Raw genomic sequence first — 25320 nt, 5'->3', positions numbered from 1 at the left:
TTCCCTTTAAGAATTCTGTTCTCCCAGGTCCTTGTAGGAAAAACCATTCCAGCATCACCATCCTTGGGAAAAGCTATCCAAGTCTGGCCACAGACAGCACCAATAAGCCATATCGAGAAAGAGAGACAGACACATGGCATCTCTTTGACAGACCTTTATTAGCAGACTGTTCCCTACATGAAGAATCCGAGTTAGATTTGCATAATAACAATTTGTGGTTACAGCTACAAAGATGGTTGTCATTTTGCATTGATTTTTGCATTCTGATATTCATATTTCCATTAGGCCACACTGGTAGGAAGGAGCCACTGCAAAATTTACAATAGATCTCAAAAAAAAAAAAAAAAAGGAGGGGGGGTGGGAAAAAATCTTATCACTAATCCAGACCGCTTAGATTCCCACATGGCTAACTACTGACAGCACTGGATAGCCAAGGCAGAGAGCCTCACCTGGAAGACTCTCCATGAAGCAAAAACTGTCAGCAGAAAAGCAGCTGCTGAATGCTAACGAATCCTTTTCTGACTTCTCAGGCACTTCTCCCCAGTGTCCATTTGCACAGAGAGAGCAGTGGCCCAGCAGCAGGATCTGCTGATTCAGCCTCAAAGCACAACTGCAGCAGCTTGGGTCCAAGGGCAAGTTTCCTCCCATCTCTCTAGAAACTTGTGTTTTCTTTAGTCCCTGAGATTTCTCCCCCCTCCCCTTTTACTTAAAGATTCCCCAAGATCGCTCTCAATTAGCTGTTGTGACACCCAACATGCACAAACCTTCTACTTCCCAACTTCAGCCATCCACCCAAAACCCCTTCAGCCATGCACAGAGGCAATTCCAAAATAAGGCGGGCCTCACGGTGCACCCTCTCCCCTCATTCCTGCTTCCTCACCAGCTCCCTTCTCTCCTATGGCATCCTGCTACAGAATTTCTCTGGGCTGAGGTCCTCCAGCAACAACCCCAAACTGGGGAAAGGCAGCTCAAGCCCCAAAGGGAAGGTACGCTAGTGACTTTAGTGTCCTCCCCACGACTCAGCTGTGTGATGTAAGAGAACAAATAGAGAACTTTTTAAAACAGGAGAAATACAAGCACAGTAACAATATTTAAACAAGTCTATAAAAATAGTCTGACATAACTCTGTTCAAATAAATACAAAATAAATATGCTTTAAGCAGTAAAACAGTGGAATGCAACGCTGGTCCATCTTGCCCAAAACAAAAAGTTGGATGAGGATCTCCCAGGCCTCAGAAGCCAGATCCTATCAACTAAAGTAGCCCATAATGCAGAGAAATTTTAAAGCCAACTCTTTCCCTTAGCCTTGTGAAAAGCACCCTTTGAAAGAAAAGCAAGCACGTCCTCGGGACTGAAAGCTCACCTCTCCCTAAAGCCAGCCCCTCTCCCTAACACCCCTTCCCACAACAGACCCTTCTGGCTTGGGGACTCCATCCCGCTAATGCAAACCTGAACATCAATCTACAAAGAGGTCTAAAGAGATAGATAGCAGCGTAGGCACTGGGTTTGGAAAGGTCCATCAGCTACCCTTGGCACCAGGCAGAATGGAATTCAGAGGTCCATGCGATGCTGCACAGGGGCTCTCTTGTCGTGCTGGGAGCACAACTGCACAGGAGCTGTGAAGTATTGTCATTTATTCACTAAAGCCATGCATCAAGGTGCCGGTCCACCTAGGACTCTCTAGCCTTCCCCTTTCCAAGCCCCTGCTGAGTATAAGAGAAGCCAATCCCGGCATGCAAAGGATACAGGCATGCAGGCTCTAGTCTGCTGCTTCTGTTAGTAAGTGCATCTTGTTAGTGGATTTATGAGACACACTTAAACCTATCAAAAATAAATAATCCTAATCCTTCATCAGGCTGGCTTAAGTAACATTCAGCCTGACCGGATAAACCACTGCCCACCAGCCCTCAAAACCAGTATAGTTCAAAGTTACATTTCATGTCAAGTCTTGGAAGCAGAACATGAATGTCTCCTACCCAAAGGAATATATGTAAACATAATGACAAGCCTGGTGCGGCAGCAGCTCCTACACAAGGTTTGTACAAATTTAAACAACAGGTAGGAAGTTAAACAACTGAATGGAAAAAGAAGCTCTTTCAGCAAGTCAGAAGGTGCTCATCTGCAGGCAAACAGCTCTGTACATGTCATATGCTGAAAGCACACTGTTCCCCAAATCTTTGCTACTTTGACCTCAGCAACTCACGCCTTAAGATTGTGCCAGGAGTTCAGCTCCTGGTCTCCCAAAAGGCCCAACAAAACGGACCACCTGATGGTTTACGTAGAGCTCTGAGTAGCAAGATGGCAAAGGACACCAGATGCTCCCCTCCCCTTACTGACTCACAAACTATCTGAGATTTCACAGCTTTGCTTAGTCAGCTTAGTGTCAACACATTCACAGAATGAGAGATGGCTATACGTCTTGGGATTACACCCCAAGATTTCAGAGTTCAAAGTCCTCAGCATCTCCTGGTCACCGTGACTGCACACCCAGAGTCATCTTCAAGTTTTCATACACCACGTAGCTGATGCTTACGGCCGGGATCACCTTCATAAAGTTTGGGGCCAGACCCCGGTAAAGACCAAATGCTCCCTCTGTCTTCAGAATGTGTTTGAACAGTCCCCGCATCGTCACTTCAGGAGCACCCTCCACAGAAGCTGCAACATGAAAAGACACAGTAAGTAATGCAGCCTATGTCATTAAAACACTAAGATAACACCTGTCTCAAAGAGCAGTTCTGAATCACGCGCTTCCTGTGGATGTTCACAGACCAAAGGTGCTTTAAGGAGGACAGCACAAAACTTCTCAGCAACCCGTGGCTGTGCCGCACATCACAGCCTTTTTCCCAAATTGCTCTGCCGATGCCCTTAGCCCCAATTCCTAATGTGAGCAAAACAGAACTGCTCTGTCCTGGAGGTGCTTGACTCGAGGTGCTAAGGGCAGCGCAAAGTCCACTGTCCTCTTGCAGCATGGCAAATAGCCTGCTGCTCAGCTGCACGGGCTAGTTAAGGCTGTTTTTGCAATGTTTGCACCAGCAGACCTTTACCCTGCCCAGAGACCATGGCAGGAGTTCACACACTACTACAGAGTTCCCCAAAGTTCTCACCTTGGGCCTGCATGCGTGTCCTCACAAGAGCCAGTGGGTAACTGGCAAGCTGACCACAGGTACTAGAAATGGTGCCACAAGCCAAGAGAACAAAGACTCCAGGGTCAGCACTGTTGACAGCGTAGCGTTGCAACCAGGCGTTTTTTAGTGTCTGGAAGGAACAAGCTAGAAGTTAGCAGTGAAGAGGCAATCAAGAGTATCAAGTTATATAAAAGATCTGGCATAAAGGCCCGGGGAGGTGTGTGCAATTTCAACCAGGCTTCTCAGATTTATTTTTTTTTGAGCTACTGCTAATATAGGGGCCTGGGAAAAACCCTCCTTTAATTTTCTGCTGCAATTCTCTCCAAAAAAGAAGGGATCGTGCATGATGCCAACTATGAAAGGAGGATCATTGTAGTGGATTGTCATTCAGGCCATTTTGAGTAAAATGTACCCTTAAGGCTGATCAGGAAAGCCCTGAAAAGTTATTTAAATTCCTGTAGTAGCTGACAGGTCTGACAGTGACAAACAAGCAGCTAAACAAGCAGCACAGCCCTACAAAGAGTTAAAGGCTCCATACCTCATAGACTGCCAGGTCAATACCAGCGTATGGAATGATTCCTAGCATGTTGGGGATGTAGCCTTTGTAGAAGGCAGCCATTCCTTCCTTGGAAAGGATGTTCTTGGCACAATCCAACATGCCTGAATATTGTCCCGTCTTTCTTAGAGCCATCCGTGTTTTCAAAACCTAGAAGACAAGAATAAACGCCATGAAGACTCACAGGAGAATCAACAGGAGAAAAAGCACAGACAACGTCATTCTCCAGAGCAGGATGTTCAGGACTACAGCAGGCATCATGTGAGCAGTATTACTTGGCACCAGCTTCACTAAGGAGTTCTCAGAGATAAGGGCAGAACACCAGCTCCGCGACAAGCTCTCGTTTTGGCACCTCGCCGTCACCCTTCATGGGCTGGGCCGGCAGCCCCATGGCCTCACCTCCATCGGGTAGATGCTGCTCTGCGCGATGGCCCCAGCCAGAGAGCCTGCTAACAGCCGCTCGTGAATCCTCAGCATTTCCTGGTCAGTGCCAATGAATCGCTTGATCTGCAGAAGCCAAAAAGAAAGGCATTGAGGATCACTCACTATCCCAGCTGCTCTTTTTTCATCCTGTCCTTCCACAGACCCCTCTGCAGCCAGACTCCTCCATGCTCCTTTACTCACCTGCTCGTAGGCCATGAACTTAATGGCAGATTCCGGTGCAATCTTCAACACATTGATGCCATTCCCCCGCCACAGTGACCTTGGTCCACCCTCTCGGATCATTTGGGTAAAACCGCCAATAATGCACATGTTGTTGCTGCGGGAGGCATGAACCTGGGAGAGAGCAAGCTTGGATTAGTTCCAGGCCTGATTACGACAGCGTTACGTTCTTCCGTAATCCAGGGACAAAAGGGCACTTTTTTATTTACCCAGAGATTTGCCAAGGCTTTAATCCCTTCCAGATAACTTCTACAATAGAAAAGCAAGCTTCTCTTCCTTTTCGAAAAGTCCAATGTTAGCTAATGAATCTAATCAATATCTCCTTCTGGAATTGGGGGGAAGGGTTAAACAGACAACTCCCATACCTAGAACAGGGCCAGCTATACCAAACAGACTTCTCAGCTGGCTCAGGAGGAGGTGCAAGCTAAAAATCAGGTTTTTGCAATGTCTTTATAACGCCTAACACTTGCACAGAATACCAGCTCTGCCAGCTGATCACCACAACCACTTCAACTCCCGTGGGAAAACAACTTGAACTTGTTTCACCAAAATCCAAGTCTTCCAGTGCTCTAAACTACAAAGCTCTCCAACTATTGACAGTTTTCACATCTACCTCATGAAATCTTCTGTCGTTTCTAGACAGTGAAGAATAACTTGCTGACATGACTTTGATCGTTCAAATAACCCAAAACGATTTCTAAAATGCTAATACAGGAGCAAAAGGATTGCTCCCAGCCAGAGTGCTGTACTGTTCATGAACATCGTTATCATCTCCTAGGCATCACTTTGGCAGGAATATTAGAGGAATCAGCCTGGCTATTCAAACAAACTGGGATTGTTCCATCATACCTGCATGAGCACTTTCAAGCGGTCCAAGGGAGCTGTACAGGTTCTGGACACGGCACCTGCGCCTCCACCTGCAACCAGATGTCTCCACCACATCCCTGTTTGCCTCTCTTCCACTGTGAACTCATCAGGGACTGTCAAATTCTCTCCGACATCAAAGATCTGCAAAAACATAAGGTGTTGAGAAACATTTTACCAGCTGGCAATCTTGCCAAAGTTTTATTGCTCTTTATCAGTGCTAAGTGTTGAAGCAATGAATTTGCTCACTCCAAGTCAGCAGCTTATCTGTAACCATTAACTGTTGTGTCTGACCACCAGGACTGCCAGCGCTAGAGCATGTCAAAGGGCACCTTACATTTAGAAGACTTCTGTCTGGGGAGCTGGGAATTGCTAAACGTTTGTCTGCATTAAGGTACTGTGGATCACGGTAAGGAACAAAATGATCAACTGCAGGCAATTGCGTAGGGAAAAAGCTGAGCCTCACTGGAACGTTCAAAGCTCACAGCCAGTTTAATCTTGTTACACGCTATTTACACACACTGAAATATCTCCAGGAAGGACAGCTGCCTGTCACATCGGTTTCTCCTCTTAACGAGTTCTGAACTAGCAGGAGCTGGCCACTGGTACAAGCTCTCAGAGGTAGAAGCCAAGTTAACACACTCATCTTTTTGCAGAAAGCAGTTATCACCTGTGCCAGAGGCTCCAGAAACAGTGCCTATGATGGGTGGCAAGATAAGAGGGCAGGACAGGAAGCGACTGGCTTCCAGGCAGCTACTGAACCATAAAGAAAATGATAGAGACTTGTGATAGCATCCCCTGGGGGTTCATGGCTTTGACTGAGAACCTGGGGAAAGACCAAGACCTGCTGTGGAAGAAGCATTTCTTACCGTGGAGTGCTTCCAGTACAGGATGATTTCAGGAATGTTCTCCACTGGGTGCAGCAGGTGATAGTCTCGCCACTCGTTCCAGTCAATTGTCATCGTCCCATTTTTATCCATGCTAAAAAGATTTATCATTAGATGAGCACAGACTCCCACTGGGTGACAAACTCCTCCTCCCCTTCCCTTTGATTATTCAGGCCTATGCCAGAAAAAGCTTTGCAAAGCAACTGCTGAAAGACTTCCAAAGAGACACAAGACAAAGCTAGGAAATCTCTTCACCAAACACTGCAGAGAGATAGAAGCGGTCTCCCTTTTTCTCCCCTCTTTCCCCTCTAACTGAACCACGGAAGTTGCTGTACCCCCTCCTACCAAAAAGCAAGTCCAACTAGTTTCCCAACTGAAGGGAAGAAAATACTTACTAGGTGACAGGACCCCAGAAGTGTCCCGTCCTTATTCTGACACACAGGCAAACAGACAGAGGGAAGGTTGCAGAGGAAAGAAAGAGGAAAAAAACAGCACAGATAAGTGGTGGTTAACATGTTAGTGCCACATGCAAAACGCACTCAGCATTTCTGAAGAGCAACTGCACAGTCCCTCTCCAAAGCAACAAGCTCAGGGTAGCAGGACAGTCAGACAGGAATGCAAACCAGCTCAGGTGCAAGCCCTTCCCCACAACAGGCCAGCAAGAAAAGAGGTTCTAACAGTAACTGCCCATAACACATTACAGCATTTAAAGTGTTAATTCATTGAAAAAAATCAAAAAGAAAAGTAATAGGCAAAAAGGGAGGAGCTGACGTCGCCAGAAAGTATGTACAGGGTAAAGACATAGGTTTCCTTCTCTCAGCATGAAGATTTCATGTTCAGCAGGACAGAAGAACCAGCTGACTCCTTACCTCTTCAGTATTTTCTCGGCCTGCTGTTCAGAGATCTTGACTCCCAGGTCCCGAAGGGACTGTACAATCTCCTGGGCATCGATACGGCCTGCAAAGGTAAGGCCCTGAGCTCAAGTACGTGTAAGACCAGCTGAAGCAAACAACAGTCTATTTGTGGGCAAGAGAAAGGTGCTTACCATCGTTCTTCTTATCCAAACTCTTGAAGACCAGTCTCAGTTTCTTCTCGTGATCTTGGAGATAGTGAACAAATTCCTCAAAATCCAGCTGTCCATCCAGGTCCTTGTCTCCAGCCTTCACAATTTTCTGTTCAGAAGACAACCAAAAACTGTCAGCTCCTTTGTTTGTTCAGATCTGCCCCTTCTACCACCATATCAAAACATTATTTCCCACATGACTTTGGCTTTTCCCCCCCAGAAAGCAGCTGACAGAATTAAGAATTTGCTCAAAGAAATCTGAGCAAAGTGTCTAAAAGTCACCTGCTTCCAGGCAACCCTCTTCCAAAGTTAGTTACGCAAACGAAATGCCTCATGCTTTTATTGGGGATACTCTGCTAGTATCAGGTATCTCATCTCAGCCCTACGTCTTGATTAATACCCTGCATGACAGTTCAAGAGCTTCCGCAGGGATTAAGTGTGTGGCAACCAGATTTGCATAAAATCACCAAAGTTCAGTAATAAAAAGCGAGCAGGAGAAGGAATTTCATGCCTAATGACGATACTTAGAGAAGTAAGCTACCTCTGGCAAGAACCAACTCCAACCAGAAAGAGCCTGTCCAGCTCTAGTGGACACGGCCAAAGATAAAAACCCCTCCGAACTGGTTTAAGTACCCCGGAGCTATGTGCTTTAATTATACAAGTTTCCCTGAGAAGCATAAAGAACGAGGAAAGGTTCTTAGTAGGACAAAGCTAGAATCAAGATTAGATCGTGTCAGACATCTAGGACAAGGCGAACGATGAATTAACTCATTCCAGCACGGGGCAACAGCAGATGAAGTGTCCTATCTAGGGGCACGTGGCTTCTTGTTGACAGGAGAGGTGATCTCCAGGCCGCAAGAATGTGGCTCAGGGAGTTCCCGTTTCCCTTCTTGCTCAGTCACTTGCCTTTGACAGCCCTTTTCAGCATGAGTCAGTGAGCAGCACAAAACGATGCGTGATTCAGCCCACTTCATCGCCTGTATTTTGCTTGTAATTCTTGTACCATTTATGCGAGCGGCAGGTGGGTTGTTAAGGAGGCTCTAAAGCACGACCCAACACCAGGCCGGCCCTCTGTTCGCCAAGATTTTGTTCAATATTTAGGCTTCAGAGGTAACAGAGAAACCTAAGCTTCTGGTGATATTTCCCCAGCCTCTGGACGCCGGTCTCCATTAGCCTTAGTTTTTTGTTTCACTGCTATTTTAAAGTGATTTCAATCCTGAACACATCCCTATTAAAATTCTACCTTCCTCTTGCCCCAGCGTGCCCTGTCATTCCGGCCCTAACGCTACGAGGATTACCCCTAATCGTTTACGAGCTTTAAATAAGAAAGTGCCGTCCCAGCCGCGCTGACCTTTGAGGCGTGCCCAGTCTCGCTAACCTGCCACTTATCATATGACTGATGTAAAGTTCAGGCACGGCTCCGCATCCAGCTCGCGGGCTAAAGATAGGCCAACGCCTCTCACATGCTGCAGCCGGCCCCCGACAGCTGAACCAGGGCTTCCCCCTGAGCGTCACCCCGGCCAGCTGGCAGCCGCGAATAATTCAGGGGCAGGGCAGAGATGTGACTGTGCAACTCGCCCCCGAATGCCGAGCTCCGGCATCTTCTCCGGAGACGCCACCAAAAACCTGCCTGCAGCTCCTTGCTCTACCAGCAGGGAAGCAATCGGGGCAGGCAGACCCGCTCCCCGGCTGCGTTTCGCTGCCACCCACACAGCACGTGGCCCTGCAGCACGCTCGGGACCCCGCGCATCTGAGAGCCGGGTTTGTGTCTGCCCAAAAAGCCTGCCCCGCTCTGCAGCTCCACCGCCGGCTGCCCAGGCTCTCGACAGCCCGGTGTGAAAACGCCACCAGCAGCCAGCTGGAAGCACGGGGCCGCGAGATGGAGCCGAGCAGAGCGCTTGGCAGAGTCCCTGAACCTGCCTGGAGCCGGGAGAGAAACGCTCTTGCACAAGCTCCCCGCTCAGCAGCACGCGGCCGCTCCCCCCGCTGCAGCGGGCAGGGCTCACGGACACCGGGCAGACACGGCAGTGCGCGGAGGGGGAAAAGGAAGAGGATGTGAAGCCTTTAATTTCAGCAGAGGAATCCACAGCTTGAAAAAAAAAAAAAAGCTATTTAAATTGCGTCACCTCAACTGGTTTAAGCAGCCTCAGAAGCACGGAGCTCCTACCGGATTTAAAGCACAAGAACCCAGAAGCCCACCCGCACTGCTCCAGCCGCCCCTGCCTCGGCAGGACACGTGGCCGTGCCGTGCCCCGCTGTTAGAGCGGAGCCCTAACGAACTTCTCCCCCGCCGAGCAGCCACCCGGGGCTGTTCGAGCCCCCCGGCAGCACTCACCCGCGGCCGTACCTGCTTCCACTGGCGGTAGGTGGAGAACTCCTGAGAGGGGATGAAGAGGCTGAGGCGGAAGATGGACTTGAGCTCTGCCGGCAGCCCCTTGGACTCAAAGTACTCAAACTCTGCCTGCTCCTGCCCCAGCACCGGCACGTACAGACACAGGCAGAGCATGGTCCCGAGCCGGAGCCTCGGCTGCCCTGCTCCAACGGACCGGGAAGGGAAGTGAAGGCGAGCGAGCCCCGCGAGCTAATTTCAGCGCGCGGTGGGAAGGAAATGCCGGCGAGTCCCATGACACGCGCCTATGAGCTCCCCGGCTCCGGTGGGATTGGCTGCTCAAGCCCTGCCCTTCTACTTAAAAGGGAAGCAGTAGCAGCCCCGGCCCACTTGTCAGAGCCAGCAGCCTCCCACGAAGGCTCCGCCGCCGGCACCAGGCTCCCAGTACACTCCCAGTACGCCCAGAGCCCTTGCATCACTCCTGCTCACCGCGGTTAACTCCTACTGGGTGTCTTGTCTCGTCTCGCCCAGGCAGCTTCGGCCAACACCCGCAGCACTCGCCTGCTGCTCCGACCACCCCATCGCCCCTTTCCGACCCTGCTCTATCATGCTGGGGATCTGCGCCCCCAGCACTGCGGGGTCCGGGCTCCCTCACCACCTCTCCCACCACGACCCAACAGGACTGACAGCACCTTCCCAAATTTCTTCCTCTAAAAGCCAGTAGGAGCAGGGTGCCAGCCACGTGTCGCTTTCATGTCCCATTTGGGATGTCCAGCTTGAGCAAAAGCCTCGAAATCCCGCTGCTACTGCGGTTCCTCTGCTGTGCCCGAGCGCGGTGACTTTGGTGGGGAGGTTTCCCCAGACACCTTGGAGCAGGCACCCCCGGACACCAGCCCCCTGACGGAGGCAGCGATGAAGGGCATGCCCGAGGCTTGCCCAGCGAACCTCCCAGACCGCGGGCAGGCTTCCAGCAGCCCCGGCTGCTCCCAGCCCGGCTCCCCCGGCAGCTGCGAGCTGCCCGGCCTCCCCTCTTCCCCCGGCCCCGGCCGACCGCGCGGTCGGTTGTGCTCCGTAACGACAAGTGGCCCGGGCAGAACAACATTTTCCAGTTCCTGCCACTCGATTTAACCGCCTGGTGAGTGACTTCCTGAGCTTTCATCCCGAAGACGGCCAGCCGAAGAGGGAGCGCGGCACACGCAGCAATTAACACCGGTGTAATTACAGGCTCCGGAGCGCTTCCTGCAGTCAGGTGCCCAGGAGAACACCCAGCCCCACAGTGAAAACGCCGACCAAGTGCAGCAGGCTAAGGGCTCCGCTCGCTACAGAGCTGCTGACTGCCAGCACCACTGTAAAACACGAGTTACAAATACAAATATAATTATATCTCGCTATTTGCCATGGAGAAGCTGTCACGCCGAAGACCCAAAACGCACGCAGCCGGTGACCAGCTGCCCAGACACTGGGTGCTGGCTGCGCTCGAGGCACCGCGGCACGACTGCTCGCTGCTAACAGCCTGCGGACACGGCGACGTTTCCTTGTGTTTGCTCTGCTCAAACAGACCTCCTGGCCAGGGCAAAGTCCGGGCAGCGCTCCCCTCCTCGCACCTTGATGCACGAGGGGCCTTCGCGCCGTCACCGCGGTGTTTTGCTCTTTAGATTCGGAGAAAGCAAGCCAAGGTCAGTCGTGAGCTGGTTGCGGGGCAGCACATCGATTGCATGCATTGGGAATATTTGATCTGGGGGTTATTTCAAGGTTTGTTGTTGTTTTATTTTTCTAAGAAGCTTAACAGCTCGTGCCCCGCAGCAATGGGGTGCCGCGGGGAGCCGTGACCCACGAGGGCTTCCCAGCACCTCACCTGCCCCAGCACGGCGTTACCTAACCAGGCTTAACCTGCTCCCTGCTGACGTCTCTGCGCGAAAACAGGATCTTCTCAGGGCCTCCAGATCCTCTTAGGGATCAGCCGCAGCAGCTCGCCCCACGCACGCCACCGCACAGCCCAGCCTGCCCACCCGGCGTCTCGCTGCGAGCAGCGCCCCGACTTTACGCACGGGATGACCAAACTCGGTGCCTTCAGCAGCCAGCCCACGGCAGGCAGCTCCCCCCCGGCCCAGGCCCAGGCGCTAAATGGACAGACAGAACTCAGATTTGCCCACCAAGCCTCGAGATCCCCTGCACGCCTTCCCCCGAGGCGCCGAGCATCCCTATTCTAGGTGCTTGGCGGCTCAGTTGCCATGCCAACGTGATGCAGATTTCCCTAATAAACTCCATCTCCACTTGGCAGCTAGAACAAAAGGCAAAATCTGCACATTTTAGGAAAGAAAGCCTTACCACCTACGTCAGAGGAAAGGAGAGAGGTAACGAGGCTAAGAAAGCTGATTTATGCAGGGTGTTAATTACAGGACAGCGAGCTAAGAAGGAGAGGCAGATTACGAACTAAGCTTATACCAACAACTCTGGTTATAATGACGACGGGAATTTTAAAAAAAGCATTTACGAGTTCTTAGATTTCACCTAAAAAACATCCTGGTAAATGTGGAAGCACCCAACAGCCACGCAGGTCTCCGAGCTGCCGGATCCGTGCTGCCTGCACCCAAGGAGCAGGGGATCACTGCCCACTGCCACCACGCAGCCCCCAAACGCTCACGGAGCCCCCAGGGCGCGGGTGCAGCCCCAGGGCTTGAGACGTGTGAGCTCTGGGCAGTGCATCCCTCATTTACGGGCTGTGTCCCCAGCCCGTCGAGCCAAGGGCAGGGCTGAGAGCTGCAAGGCAAGCCAGCCCTTCCAAGTCACCCCTCGCCATCACCACCAGCTGTCACCCCCCAAATACAGGCAGCCAACCCCGCTGAAGGGCGCAGCGGAGGGCTCTGGGCTCCTTCTACAAGACACTCGCTTTGCTTCTCATCAAGGAACCCACAAATCCATTTTCCAGTTTATTCACAGGATTTGGCTCTTGCTTAAACACTGTGAGTTACCGGTTCAACAGCCCGCCGTGTCGGCGGTAACCTTTCCAAGTCATTTGTAGTCTCCCAGGCATCTGCCTCCCCGCTAGCTTCCTCCAGCAGCTCCGGGAGGTACCTCCCAGAGGATGGGAAGACGTAGCCATACAAGGAGCAGAGAGTACGCCGTTCGATTTTAAATTTACTTCGCTAAAAAAAAAAGTCCCTAAAAATATCAAGTGCCAGCGAGCGTCACAGCCACACAGCTAACGTCCTCCTTGGGGGGCACAGCAGCTCTCTGGGCAAGCACACCAGAGCTGCTGCTCGGAGATTTCAGGAGGTCCTGCTGACTCGGTGCTTTAATTTCTGGAAGTTAGCTTATAATTAATCGTACAGTACAGAAAGTCCTCGCAGATCACAAACAGCGTAACGCGTGTGAAGGGGGGAGTTAATGATTGCAGGGACCCCGCGCAGCACGGCGCAGCGCTCAGCCAGGCCCGCGCCCGGGGCAGGACAGGGACGGGGCAGGCAGACAGACGGCCGGTACGTGGCACAAGGGTGAGCCCGCCGGGAAAGGTGACCTGCTCCATCACGGCTCCAAAGTTACAAGTCCAGATGGTGACACGGAGGGCAGGTCGCGCCTCTCCTGCGCACACGCGCCCCGGAGCCAACGCACCGCGTTTACGGGCCACGTTTTCTCCTACGTTCTCCTACGACTCGCGTCGAAGCCGTTCCCTTCGGTGAAGGAGCTGAGCTGACACCGCCGCGAGGATCGGGGAGCCACGACTAGGAAGCACCTTCAGTCGTTTACGGACACGCAAATTCCTTACAGGGAGCCAAGCGTCATCACGGTGTTCTGTGTGCTTTTAGCAGCTATGGGCGTCTTTAGGAAACAAAGCGGCACGCGGTGAAGAGACTTACCCCAAGGTCACCGCCGTGCAGCGGCACAGAACAGAAGCCAGGTGTCCCCCACATTTTCTTTGCCCCTCCCGTAACACCGGCTGCTCGCGGTGATTTGTAACCTGCCCCTAAGGCCGTACTGGACTTTTTACAACACCTCTACTCCAGACGGGTAATTAGGGCACAGATATACGAGCGGGCTTCACAAGCTGCTGTCCATCTGCTGAGCCACGGTGACTGGGCGCAGCATTAGCCGGTTGGACTGCAAGGTAAAACCTATCTGCATAATCCTCCCGGGGACAGCTTTGCTCGGTATTTTACTTGACAGGGAGGACAGGCTAAAATTACACAGCCACAGCCTCACAGCAGATGGGCAGTTCCTTCCTAAGCTGCAGTAACTCCATTTTATCACATCCTTATCCTCCAGGCATTCCTGCGTTAGCCAATTTTAGGGTTCCTATAAAGCAAAGCTTCTCAGGGTCACGGAGGCAAGAGGAGATCGCTGTCAGCGCCCTCCCCGCTGCAGAGAAAGCCTCATCTGCAGGTGTGAACAGATGGGCTCTCCCTGACTGAGGGGCCATTGTTCCCTCGGAAGGTACCGGAGATTTGCAGCCCTGCTCTTTCAAGGTTTTCATCGCAACCTCCTTTGGTTCCGAGCCTCTGTCCTTCCTCAACCTCTGCGCACAAGAGTCCTCCTCTTCTCCTCAGGGCGCGCACACCTCTGGCTTTGGAGGAGACGCACAGTGCTCGCTGCTGGTGGCGGGGACGAAGGCAGAAGTCTTCCTCCCTGCAGATATTTCAGCCGGGTTGAGGCAGGGAGTGGCTGCTGCTCGGCGGGACGTGAGACGCCCCCCTGCCTGCTGCCGTTCACAGCACCAGCAGGAGGTACTCGGCCTCCCCACAGCCCGAACCTGCTCGGTCCCCATTTCGGAGAGAAGCCTCACAGCGGCAACCCCATTTCCTTATCGAGCAAGCTGGATCCTGCCAGTCGCCCACCGCTTCCCCTCAGCATCGCGGCCAGCCCCGGCTCCCGCAGGGCTTCTGCCCAGCTCCGCCGGGTCGCACCCCCAGCGATAAACCCCACGAAGCAAGAGCCGGCCGCATCGCCCTCAGGAGACGGGCAGCGCTCCCTTCCCCCTCGCAAATAAGCCAGAGCTGCCGTCAGCCAGCCTCGTACTACGGGGCCAGCACGAAACTAAGCCGCTTTTGTTCACCTCCCCCCAGACAAAGCCTCGCCATTTATCCTCCGCCAACCGCACGCCCCCCGCGCGCCCACCCCGGGAAGTTCCCGGCCCCGCAGATTTCGGTCCCCTCCTCGTGCTGCCCGCTCCCCGGGGACAGCCCTGCCTGCTGCGGGCCGGGCCACCAGCCAACGCACTCAGTTACTCAGAACACACTAGTTCCTTGCAGCTTCCAGAGGGCTGCCAAATTACCAGACTGACTCCCGAGGATTTCAGGGCCTTTTGGGTCCCGCTCCCATCTCCAGGGCAGGGCAGGGGCTCACCACTAACCCGCGTTATCATCCCCTGCCCTCCGAGTTACGCTGCCTGCGAGCCACCAAGGATTTCAGACCCCCATACTCCCTTAGAGAGTATTTTTTTTCCTTGAACATCGCATCCGAAAGGTTACATTGCCTCTTTGCAGCCGTTCCCCTGGTCCCCCCCGTTTCCCTCCTAGCGAGCACACGCATTGGACCCGCTCACCACTGCCGCCCCCTCCCCAAGCGCGCACACAGCTCATCCCTGCACACTCCCCCTGCTCCCCGCCGGCCTGGCCGACCCCTCTGCAGGCCCCTGGATATCCCGTTACCTTCGGAAAATGCTCTGCGGGTCCAACCACCAGTAGGATAGTTGGTCTCCTTTCAGTGGGGTCAGTCCCTCTGTCCTGTGGCTTCCCCAACATCTTTGGCCCTTTCTCCCCGGGGCCTGGGAGCGGGCTGGTGTTCCCGGCCTCATCCTCTTTTTCATCTGCAGGACCTTGGCATACGGCCCTGGGGAGGAAGCTAGACAGAAAATGCCAAAGGCTCTGCAGCATCGCCTCCACAGCGAGCGTCCCCGGCAGGGAAAGCCCGCACGCTCGCAGCTGCCCGCTGCCGAGGGTGCTGAGCGCACCGCCGAGCACCCCAGGACGGGAACGGGCACGGCGGCCAGCGGGAGGGAGGTTCAAGGCAGCGGCTCCACGGGCTCCGATTCCTTACGGCCCGGCTCCTGCGGACGCTTCCTGCCTTTTGAAATTGCTGCTAGCGCAGCCGTGCCTGGCCTGACAAGCAGCTCATTGTACAGGAGCCTCACAAATCTGGTGGCAACAGACAAAGCGCAAGACCTCTGGCACGGAGAAGCCGAGACGCCGAGCTTTGCAGAGGACGCTTGCACAGAAAAGCCGAGACGCCGCGCTCGGGAGGAGAGCTTAAAAAAAAAACAAAACAAAACAAAAAAAAAAGCCTCTCGGAGAGGCTCAGGCTTCTCAGAGCCGCCAAGGAAGCGGCGCGTCCCGGCGCATCCCACCGGCGGGGCTGAGCACCGGGGCTGCGTCCCCACTGCAGCAGCGCCCAGCCAATCGCCGCTCCCAGCGCCGCGGGGCCCCGGAGCCAGGCAGCGCGCGCAGGCGGCCGGGAGCGCGCGGGCACCTGCGGGGAGCGCGCCCGGCGGGCAGGGAGGGCAGCGAGCGTGGCGGCCGCGGCCCCGGGGCCGCTCGGAGGCGCGGGGCTGGGCACGGCGTTTACGTACCCGCTCCTCGGGCTCGGCAGCGGGGCTTTGTTCGGGCGGCAGGCGGTTCTCCGGAGCCGCGGCTGAATTAACCTCGAGCTGCTCCCTCTCTCTCTCTCTCTCCCCGGTCTATTACGGTGCCATCCGTCACCACGAGAGAGCTGTTTGGTGCCGCATTGTGCTCCTGCCGTCGGGCTTCCAGGGGCACGCTGGCACAGTGCGGCTGCTTATCTCCGCACGCTCTGACACGCCGCGGGCACGGCGCCGCCGAGCAGACGGGCCGGAGCTCTGCGGCAGGAGCCTCGCAACGCGCGGCATCGAGCAAGGGGTTAGCTGGGGCACCGAGCGGAGGCAGCACAAGCAGCACACAGCACCCGCGCGCATCACCGCACGGCCCCGAGCACGAAACATCCCCCTCGGGGGCTCCCAGACCTGCTGTGGGGCTGCGCTACAGCGCCCATGAGCAGCACCAGCGCCCCGGGCACACGCCGTGTCTGCACTGGGGTACCAGGGAGCTCCTGGGCAGCCCCGCATCTCTGCCCACCTCCTGTGCCTGCGGGAGGAGGGCACCGCGTGCCTCGCCTCCCGGAGCGGTGCGGCTCTGCCCTACGAGCACAGCTTGTTTCTTTACCACGATAACACAGCACGCCGCAGGTCCCATCGCCGAAGCTCCTAACAGCAGCTCGGCGAGCTCCTCGCCGCGCACCCCACTTCTGTTTCCAGTTTTTAACCTTCGCCGGTGGCAAACAGTAGGAAAGTTTTGTTTTACAGGTATCAGATATAGAACTACAATCCAAAACCTGGAAGAACTACAAGTTTTAAGCAGCCCATCCGCAAATACATTTGAGAGGAAGAATGTAAAGCATCTCATTGTAGGGGACTTGCTACTGCTGAATTCCTTTAACCAACCTGAGTAATGGAAAAAGGGACGAGTACGCAGAAGAATTCACATTACAAAGAATTCTTCTGCAAATACACTTCGGTTACTTAATAAGACAAAAACGCTGCTCAGTCATCAGGTCCACATACAGCACAGAACAGTTTTAACTTTAAAACTCAAGGCGCACAAAAAGGCAGAACCAAAAAGGGGACGGAGAGGCAGCCCCATGGGGCAGGAGCAGTCGCTGTGGCAGGGATGTGGGTCAGGGGCAGGCCGAGGAGCAGGAGGCAGGTGAGCTGTGCCTCCACGGCTGTGCCGACGCCAGCCATCACAACTACAGCACAGAAGTTACACTGCTTTCTAAGGGACCCAAATCACAGCGCTTTAAGGTGGTATTTTAACATTTCCAATGCTGCTGAGCCAAAGGAGGAGCAAAGCAGATTCTCTGAACCGGGCACGGTCCATCAAAATCCGCTTCTAGCAGCCCGAGGCTGCGGCTCCAGGAGCAGCAGCAAACGGGAGCTCTTCTGGTGGCCGTGAGCTTCAGGCAGCTCCCGCAGCCCCATCAGCTCTGCGCCCACCCCGCTCCCGCAGCCGGGACGCGCAGAGCGCTGGGGGAACAACAGCTGGCTGCGGGCACCGATGGGGTCAGGAGGAGACAGGCACTGGAGCTGCCTCCTGCAGCAGGCGGCACACAGCTCCATCGCCCAGAGGGACTGGGGACATCGAGGGCAAGGCACACAAGTGGGACCGGGGCTTGTGCCGGCGGTCACAGCGCTGGGCAGCTCCGTACGAGGACATGTTGGGCCAGCTGACCTTACTGGGCGCTGCCGCTCGGTTCCTCCGTGCTGTATGAGCTGTTTGGGGTGTGTGCATGGCAGGGACCCCATCTCCCTTCGCCCATGCACAGTAAATAGCCATCTGTGCAAGAAAGTACTTGCTCGGGGTGCAATTAAGGCAGGAACTCGGCAACTCTTCCTCGGCTTTTGTCCTCGGAGGAATTCTCCCGCCGCACTAACCCACCCAGCTCCTGGAGAACAGACTTTTCTAATCATATTTGGGAAAAAAAAAAAGCATTTATTTTACCAAGCGAGGAATTTTATTAGGTCAGAACAATGAAGGCAGTAACAGCGAGATGATTACAGCCGGAGGCGAGGCAACCGCTCTCCTCCGGGGAGCTGCACACCAGCATCACCGCACCGCCAGGAGGCCAAGCGCTCATGCACAACAGATGCAACAAATGCAGCAAGTCCGGCCTGAGCCGGCACGCAGAGGAACAAAAATTCATGTTTTTTTCTAGAAATCGCACACCGAGGCCGCACCAAAGCTCCTTTCCCAACCTAACCCCTTGGCAGGGTCGGGCTTGCGGCTCCAGCTGCTTGCAGGGACCGAGTCCGGGGCTGTCAGGAGGGAAGGGCTCCTGGGGGCCCCGCTGTCCTGCGCCACCAAGGTGTGGTCACGGGGTAACGGAGGAGAAGGCGGTGATAAAACCACGCCATCTACCCCAACGGAGACGAAGGAGAAGGGAAAGAGCGAGAGGATGACATGGTCTCAATTAAAACAGCGTTTTCCTCGTGGTGCAGGCTGGCGAAGGGAGGTCTGCTTTTAGGCAGCAAACCCAAGGTGTTGCACGGCCCCTCCGATCCCGTCCTGCACGCCCGGTACCTGCCGCGTCTCCCGTGGGCCCTGGGCCTTGCTGGGCTGGCAGCAGCGGGCAGGAGCCGGGTCCCAGCCTCCGCTTGCTCCAAGATGGCTTCTGCACGACTCCTGAGCGAGCGCGCAGCCTTTTCCAGCAGGAACCCGAGCCTCGTCAGCAGACAGCTAGCTCACGCCGAAAAAATGCGGGAGGGAGGGTGAAAAGCGAGCTGGGCAGAGGGAAGGGGAGCAGCGAAACCTCTCCTCCCGCGCAGGGGGAGCTGCCGCTGCGGCCGCCTGCTCCGGGTCCCGGCGTGACCCCGTGGTGACGCAGCCCCGGGACGCCCCCGAGCAGCCGCCGCTGCACGAGGGACACCCGAGGAATGCTGCTGGCACCGCTCCCGCGCCCACCTCTCGTCTTTCCCTATGTAATTTGTGAAAGATGAGACTTTATGTACTTTAAAAGGGGAAAGACAGCTGAAAGGAGCCCTGCACGGCGCTTCTGGCAGCACGCTGCAGGAACCTGAACGTCTTGGCCACCGCTGCTTAACTAACGAAGCTGCCCAGCGCCGCCCAACCCCGCTAACGTATCGGGGTGGCAGGGCAGAGCTCGGCGAGCAGCAGGACGAAAGGCAGGCCTCTTCGCAGGAACCCGGGCACAAGCGGCTGTCCCAGCTGCTGGAGCCAAGCGCAGTGCCAGCGGCACACTGAGACACGCCGGGGGAACTCGGGGCTGTGCCACGGCCACGTCCCACCACGGGAAGGGCCAAAAGGGCGCCCTCGGCGCTCAGGAGGCGGACAGTTGGCCTCTCCCTGCGCCCGACAGATCAGCGGGCACAGCCCCGCAGCTCAGCGCCAGCAGGAAAGCAGCAGCTGAGCCGTGACGGCCCCGCGGCCACGTCGCCCAGCCCCTGCTCGCCTCCGGGGCCTCGCACCCCACGCGGCGGCGCCTCTCGGGGCAGCTCAGGGCCCAGCGGTGTCAGCAATCGCTCCCGGAGCGGAGCTCTCTGCTCCGAGCCCCTCCAGCTGCTGGGAAGACCCCACAGCAGCAACGTGTCCCCTGACAGCGATGCTCCAAACAAACTCTGGGGCATCACTACACCGCGCCGTGTCCCACATTCGGAGGCACTGACATAGCCCTAGGACACAGCCAAGAACAAAGCCTCATTCACCGCCTTTCTTTCAGACCTGCCTGTAGCAGCACTCCCGCCCCTGCCTCCTCCTGCCGGCACCGTCGGTGTCACACCAGGGGCACGGAGCCGCAGTGCTCCCCGCTTTGGGGGGCTCGCAAACGGGAGGGCAGTCCTGCAGTCCTCGTGGCACCTCGTTAACACACCGCTGCGTGGCGCTCAGCCAGACTCGTCACTGACTTCTGTTTCTTTGAGGAAAAGAAAACCACCACCAAGTACACTCGAGTTTTTGGTTGGTTTATCTGCCCTTATCTCGGTAATTTCATTTATTCCCCTCCCGAGCTGACTAACAGGCAATGGCCCGGATCGGGACGAGGATCTCTCTCACGCTGCTCGCCAAGGAACCCAGCCCTGGTAATTAAACACTGCTGCGCAGAGCACCCGGGGAAAGGCCAAAGCCCCAGCGCAAGCCCTGCTCGGGCACCCAGCTGCTTCGCACCGGCGCCAGCATTTCACCGCACTCGGCTCGGGGACCCCGCAGGCACTCAGCTCCACTACAGCTTGGAGCGAGCAGCGTCCGCAGGGTGCAGCCCCGCGGGGACAGCAGAGCACCTCTCGGCAGGACCGGGGCTCGCTGGGCGATGTCAGCGCTCAGAACTGAGGGCTCAGAGCCACATCCGCGCCTGGCGGGGCTCAGCCGCTGTCCTCCTCCCTTCTCCCCCGTAACTCGGAAAAAGGGCTCGGCTAAACAACCCCGTGAGGCACCGGGCTCCTCCGACTCGCCGTGCTGCGGGGCAAAAAGTCGTCCTGGAACGCTCCCAGAGGGCGCCTCCGGGGAGCTGCCTGCCTGGCCCCGTGGTACGCAGCCAGACGGGGAGCAGCTCACCTGCGTACCGACAGCAGGGGTTGGGCAAGAGCGAGCTCCTCTCGGCTACATCTGCACCTAAATCTCACTTCCAACCTACCCCAGCGAGCAGGGACGTGCGCTGCCGGTTTCGTGCCAAGTTAATTAACCGCAGCAAGGCGTCCGACGAGAGGAGGCCAGGTCCGAGCAGAGGCCAGGTCCAAGCAGAGGCTCTGTGTCACCACCGGGCTGGGACAGCGATGCTCCAGGCAGCCTCCACCCCCCGGCACTCACCGTCACGGGGCACCAACAGCGATGCCGCGCGGGGAAGCCTCCCGGTGCCCACGGCCGCCCCGCATTTCCCCGCCGCGGCGGCTGTCTGGGACTCGTGCGATGGATTGCCAGGGGTTCGTTTGCGTCTTCAGAACACCTACACGGGTGAGTCCGCGCTGACTCATCCCCCGAGCACAGATGCAGAGGGTTTATCTGCAGCAAAATCATTGACCTACAGTTCATGTTTCCCAAGCGCTTGGGAGCAGGGCCCTCCTCACACCACACGGAGAGCCACCAGCCCCCGCTCCCCACGGCCCAGCAAACACCCATTTCTGGCTGCTGTTTTAATGCACATCATCCCCAAACATCTGGAGTTACTTCACGTGTTATTAACACAAGGTGAAACTGCTCTCAGACCAGCTCAGGGTGTCTAAAGCTGTCCTCCGGGCTTAGCCAGGAGATGGGCAAGTCGCTGCCAGCAGGAGGAAGGCTACCAGCTGGAACATCAAACCTCTAACACGGCTTCACTTGTGTGATTGTGACCTTGCGTTGCTCAACCCCACCGACGAGTTCCAGAGCCCTGGCCACAAGCTTCCCAACCGCCCCGGCAGGATCCGAGATGCACGGACCATGAAGATGCTGGATCTGAGAGCACACAGCTCGGGGGAGAGATTCCAGCCTAGATTATCGAACAGTTTTGCTCTTTTTTCTAATCACAGACTTCTGTAGCACAATAAAAGCTCGGGTTATCTGCTTCCAGAGCGCTGCCAAAGGGAAACAGGTGAAGGCCCTGCACAGAAAGAGCCCCTGCTCCCTCCACCCTGTACAGCTGCTGAGGGTTTTAGGACATTACCCGTAGCATAATATGGAGCAGTCAAGTGTTGGAGAGTAAAATAGGTGCAGAAACAAGAGTCTAGAAGAAAAATTAAATAAAGGCATGAGAGATGATAAAGTACTGATCAGAAATAAGATTCAATCTTTTCAAAATTGCAATAATACAAAGCATTTCTCAGTCCATCCATCCCGGATGGAAACTGGCCAGAGCTAACCGAGCAGCTGCCGCAGCAACAGCGGGGACCCCGCGCTCATTCCCTGACAGCTGGAGGAGCCCAGGAGCCACCCCCGAAAGGCACAGCCCTTCAGAGCAGCCTGAAGGGACCCAAACCCCGCAGAGCCCTGCGGCAGCACGGTTATGCCCCTTCAGTACACGTGAAAGCAGGATTCGCAGGGGAGTTTGGACAGCACCCGGAGATCAAAGAGGAGACACCAGGCAGAGAACGGGGCGATGAAAGGCAGCGGGAGGATTCGGGCAGAACGGGAGCTGGGCTGGTTTCCTACGGGAAGGCGAGACCCTGGCAGCAGCAGGCAGTCACACAGGTGAGGTCAGGAGAAACAAGTACCTCAGGGAGGATATCAATGCTGTCATTTTTTAGCAACGCACCACCTCCAGATACAGAGCAGGAAGCACAGTGCTGGTTCCACTACCCTTGCTCCCATTAAGCGCATATTTTCAGTTCCATAAACCTACACAAATATTTTCAGGAGGGAAGTCGGAGAGCAGTAAAAAGATTAACTACTCCCGAAGCAGATTTAACTCAGCAGCGAAGCATTGCTTACACAGGAGACGAGGAATGCCTCTACAACAGTTTGCACGTGGTTACTCCCTTGCTGCTCAGGCACAGCGAGGTATGCGCGTTGCTTCATGGACCCAGCACAAACAAGCGTTTCTCTGGAAGGCTCACTGATTTGGCACACAGGATTCGTCAAATGGTTTAAAGATAACAGCATGGCTTTAAAAAAAACATCGTTTACATAAGCAAATTCCACCCAAAGGACATCTGTGTACGACTTCTCCTCTCCCCCGGCGCCGAAGGCCACCCCTAGAACAAAAGGCAGCAGTTTTCTGAGAACGCTACCGAGGGTTTTATCTGGGTGAGAACTCTCAGAGGCTGAGGGAGACAAAATATCGCTCGTTCGCTCTTCGAGTTGCGGCCCAGAACGGTTACTGCTGCCACAAGGACTTTTAGCCTGCTGACGCAGAGCTCAGCCACTCGCGGCTGGCATCACAAGGCTGATGTTTTCTCCAGCTGTCCCTCGAGCACTGGAAGGGAACTCCCGTACCAAATGTACTCCTGCACGGGAGGAAAAGTAAGAGGTACCTGAGGCACTAAGTGATTTACTGATCACAAGGAGCCCGTGTGATTTGTGCTCAGATCGGTCTCCAAACACCACGTCCGCTCGGCCAGAGGTTTTCATCTCGACCCTTACACACCTCTCCTGACCGCGGCGTGGCATTAGTTACCCCACATGTCAAAGTGTCATCCTTAGCTCCGGCTGGGGAAGGAAAAGGAATGACTTATTAATAGAACTCCCTGGGAAACAGGAAGTTTATGCAGCTTTTCCTAAAAAAAACACAGGGTGGAAGTTTTCCAGCCGGCTCTCCAAGGCCTGCTCTCATGTGTCTAACTGGAACAGAGAGGTTTGAACCCTGCGTTCCTGCCCTAGCAGGAGCTAACTTTTAAGCTGCTGCAGGGGGTGCTCTGCAATACTACCACGAGCTCTGTTTCTCTACCCAGCCACTTCCTTCAGAGCAGGAGAGGAAGCAGAGGAAGCAAAGGGCCGAGGAGCAGTCCCGACAGGTGAGGGCTTCAGCAGCAGCACCGGCATCCAGGCAGCGCTCCCAGTCCCCGCAGAACATTTCCTCTCTGCCGTTCCTGCAGCGCGGCAAGCAAAGAAACTCTCTGCCAGAAAGTAAAAGAGCATTTTGGTTCGTAGCGCATCCTCCCAGCCTGGAAAATGTCAGGCTGGACTGAGTAACATGCCCGGAAGGAGAAGGGAATGCAAACCGAGACCGGCACACAGGCACAGAACATTCTGGGGATGAGAGCCTCCTGCCAGAGCTCAGGGATTCAGCCCCACAGGGGGCAGCAGGTCAGCACCTCACAGGGCATGCACAGGTGATTTATGGGGTGTAATCAGGTTTCAGCACCGAAGCGCACGCCGCAGCAACTCGCCATGGCACTGACGTTATTTTTAGAAGCAGCACAAGTAAATCACTCACAGGATCCTCGCATCGCCCAAGAGTTATCGCGCTCTGCAGCAGCGAGGAGGGTGGCAACCAAAAAGCAACGTTAACCATTAAAAGGTTGGGGATTCAGAGTTAGAAGGGAGCCGGCAAGTTTGGGAAGGGTGGGTGCAGACAGTCAGAGCAACCAACGGGGTCGCCACTCCCAAGGCAGGGAGGGAGCAGGAACCGTCACTTGAGTTTTCTTCTCAGTGACTCAGAAGCTCCCCGCAGCCCTCCTGCAGGACTGATTGCCCTGGAGATCACAGCTCGGCTGCAGCCCTTTATCTACCTGGAGTCACCCCGGGACACGCAGCAGTTTTACAGTCCTACACGCGCGATACAGGACACGATGCAAGGACAAGCCGCGTGTGCACTGACGAGCTCGTTCCTCTGATTCACAGGGACCGAAATCGCACTGACTGCAATGAAACGGGGCAGCGTTACTAACGCTGGAGCTTGGAGCCGGGACTCCCGTGCACAGCACCACACGGAGCAGCATGACCGCAGCAGGTCACAGCTCCCGGCACTCGGCACACAGTCGGCGCGCTGTGCGTTTTGCATGCTTCACGGGCGAACTGCACAAACCCAGCAGCCTTCCTGTCTAGATCCTGCACCTCTTAAGATAATTAGACACGTGAAATGGGCGCGTGTAAGATGTTTTGGGCAAAAAAGCCAGGCAGCGAGCCTTCGGGGTGCCAGGCAGGCTGCTGGGAGGGAAGGGAGGGAGATACTTCGCAGCGACCTGGCTGCACCCACCCCTCCCAAACCCGCCTCGGCAGGGCTGGGGAGCTTCCCCGCTCAGAGCCTCGGGAGCTGGGCTGGCAGCGCCCCCCCGCCAGCAGCGAGCCCTGGGCCCCACACGTGCGGTTAGCAGCACCGGGAAGCAGCTCGGCTCCTGCGGCGGGCTCACACGGGTTTGGCGAGCAGAAACCGGGCACTGCCAGGCGCGGGGGGGTGCAGGCAGCTGCGGGCCCGGCCCCCGCCCCCCCCCGTTCTTCCCGGTACTCCCCAGCGCCCCCCGTTCCCCCGCCGCCCCGCTCACCAGCAGGTCGAGCTCGGTGCGGTGCAGCCCGAGGCGGCCCAGGCCCACGGCCAGGTCGTGGATGCAGAGCGCGCCGTCGCGGTTCACGTCCAGCTTCTGGAACAGGGCGCGGAGCCGCCGCTCCTGCTCCGAGGCCTCGCACAGCGCCCGCCCGCAGGGACCGGCACCGGAACCGGGACCGGAGCCGCCGCCGCCACCGTCGGTCACGGAACCGGGCCCGGGAGCAGCGGCGGCGGCCCGCGGGGAGCCGCAGGGGCAGAGCACGCCGCTCACCACGGGGGACGCCAGCGAGCGCCGCGCCCCCGGCATCCTCCCGCCGCCCGCCCCGCCGCCAAATGGCGGCACTTCCGCCGCCACCAGCCGCCGGGCGCTTCCGCCTTCGCGCCACGCGCCGCCGCCCCCACGTGACGCCCCTCCGCCG

At 55.9% G+C, this 25320-nt stretch overlaps 1 protein-coding gene across 7 annotated transcripts; it reads right to left on the bottom strand.

Annotated features, from left to right (window-relative positions):
* Nucleotides 1-139: 139 nt before the first annotated feature.
* SLC25A25 (solute carrier family 25 member 25) lies at nucleotides 140-25270 on the bottom strand. 7 transcript variants are annotated; one of them, XM_066980823.1, is made up of 11 exons: nucleotides 24900-25270; nucleotides 7141-7267; nucleotides 6965-7052; nucleotides 6491-6526; nucleotides 6078-6189; nucleotides 5194-5352; nucleotides 4306-4458; nucleotides 4081-4188; nucleotides 3664-3831; nucleotides 3105-3255; nucleotides 140-2655 (listed from the first exon to the last, which is right to left on the bottom strand). In XM_066980823.1, the coding sequence occupies exons 1-11, from the start codon at nucleotides 25206-25208 to the stop codon at nucleotides 2471-2473; spliced, it is 1596 nt and encodes a 531-aa protein (XP_066836924.1). In that variant the 5' UTR covers nucleotides 25209-25270; the 3' UTR covers nucleotides 140-2470. The 7 variants fall into 7 exon arrangements, with proteins under 7 accessions (XP_066836924.1, XP_013038343.2, XP_047912041.1 ...); XM_013182889.3 differs by lacking the exon at nucleotides 24900-25270 and adding an exon at nucleotides 15133-15325; XM_048056084.2 differs by lacking the exon at nucleotides 24900-25270 and adding an exon at nucleotides 9494-14552.
* Between the last annotated feature and the right edge of the window lie 50 nt (nucleotides 25271-25320).

Source organism: Anser cygnoides, chromosome 20 (assembly GCF_040182565.1).
Source record: "Anser cygnoides isolate HZ-2024a breed goose chromosome 20, Taihu_goose_T2T_genome, whole genome shotgun sequence".
Lineage (NCBI taxonomy): Eukaryota > Metazoa > Chordata > Aves > Anseriformes > Anatidae > Anser > Anser cygnoides.
Note: the sequence above shows the minus strand (reverse complement) of the source record. Positions and strands in the feature narration are given on the sequence as shown.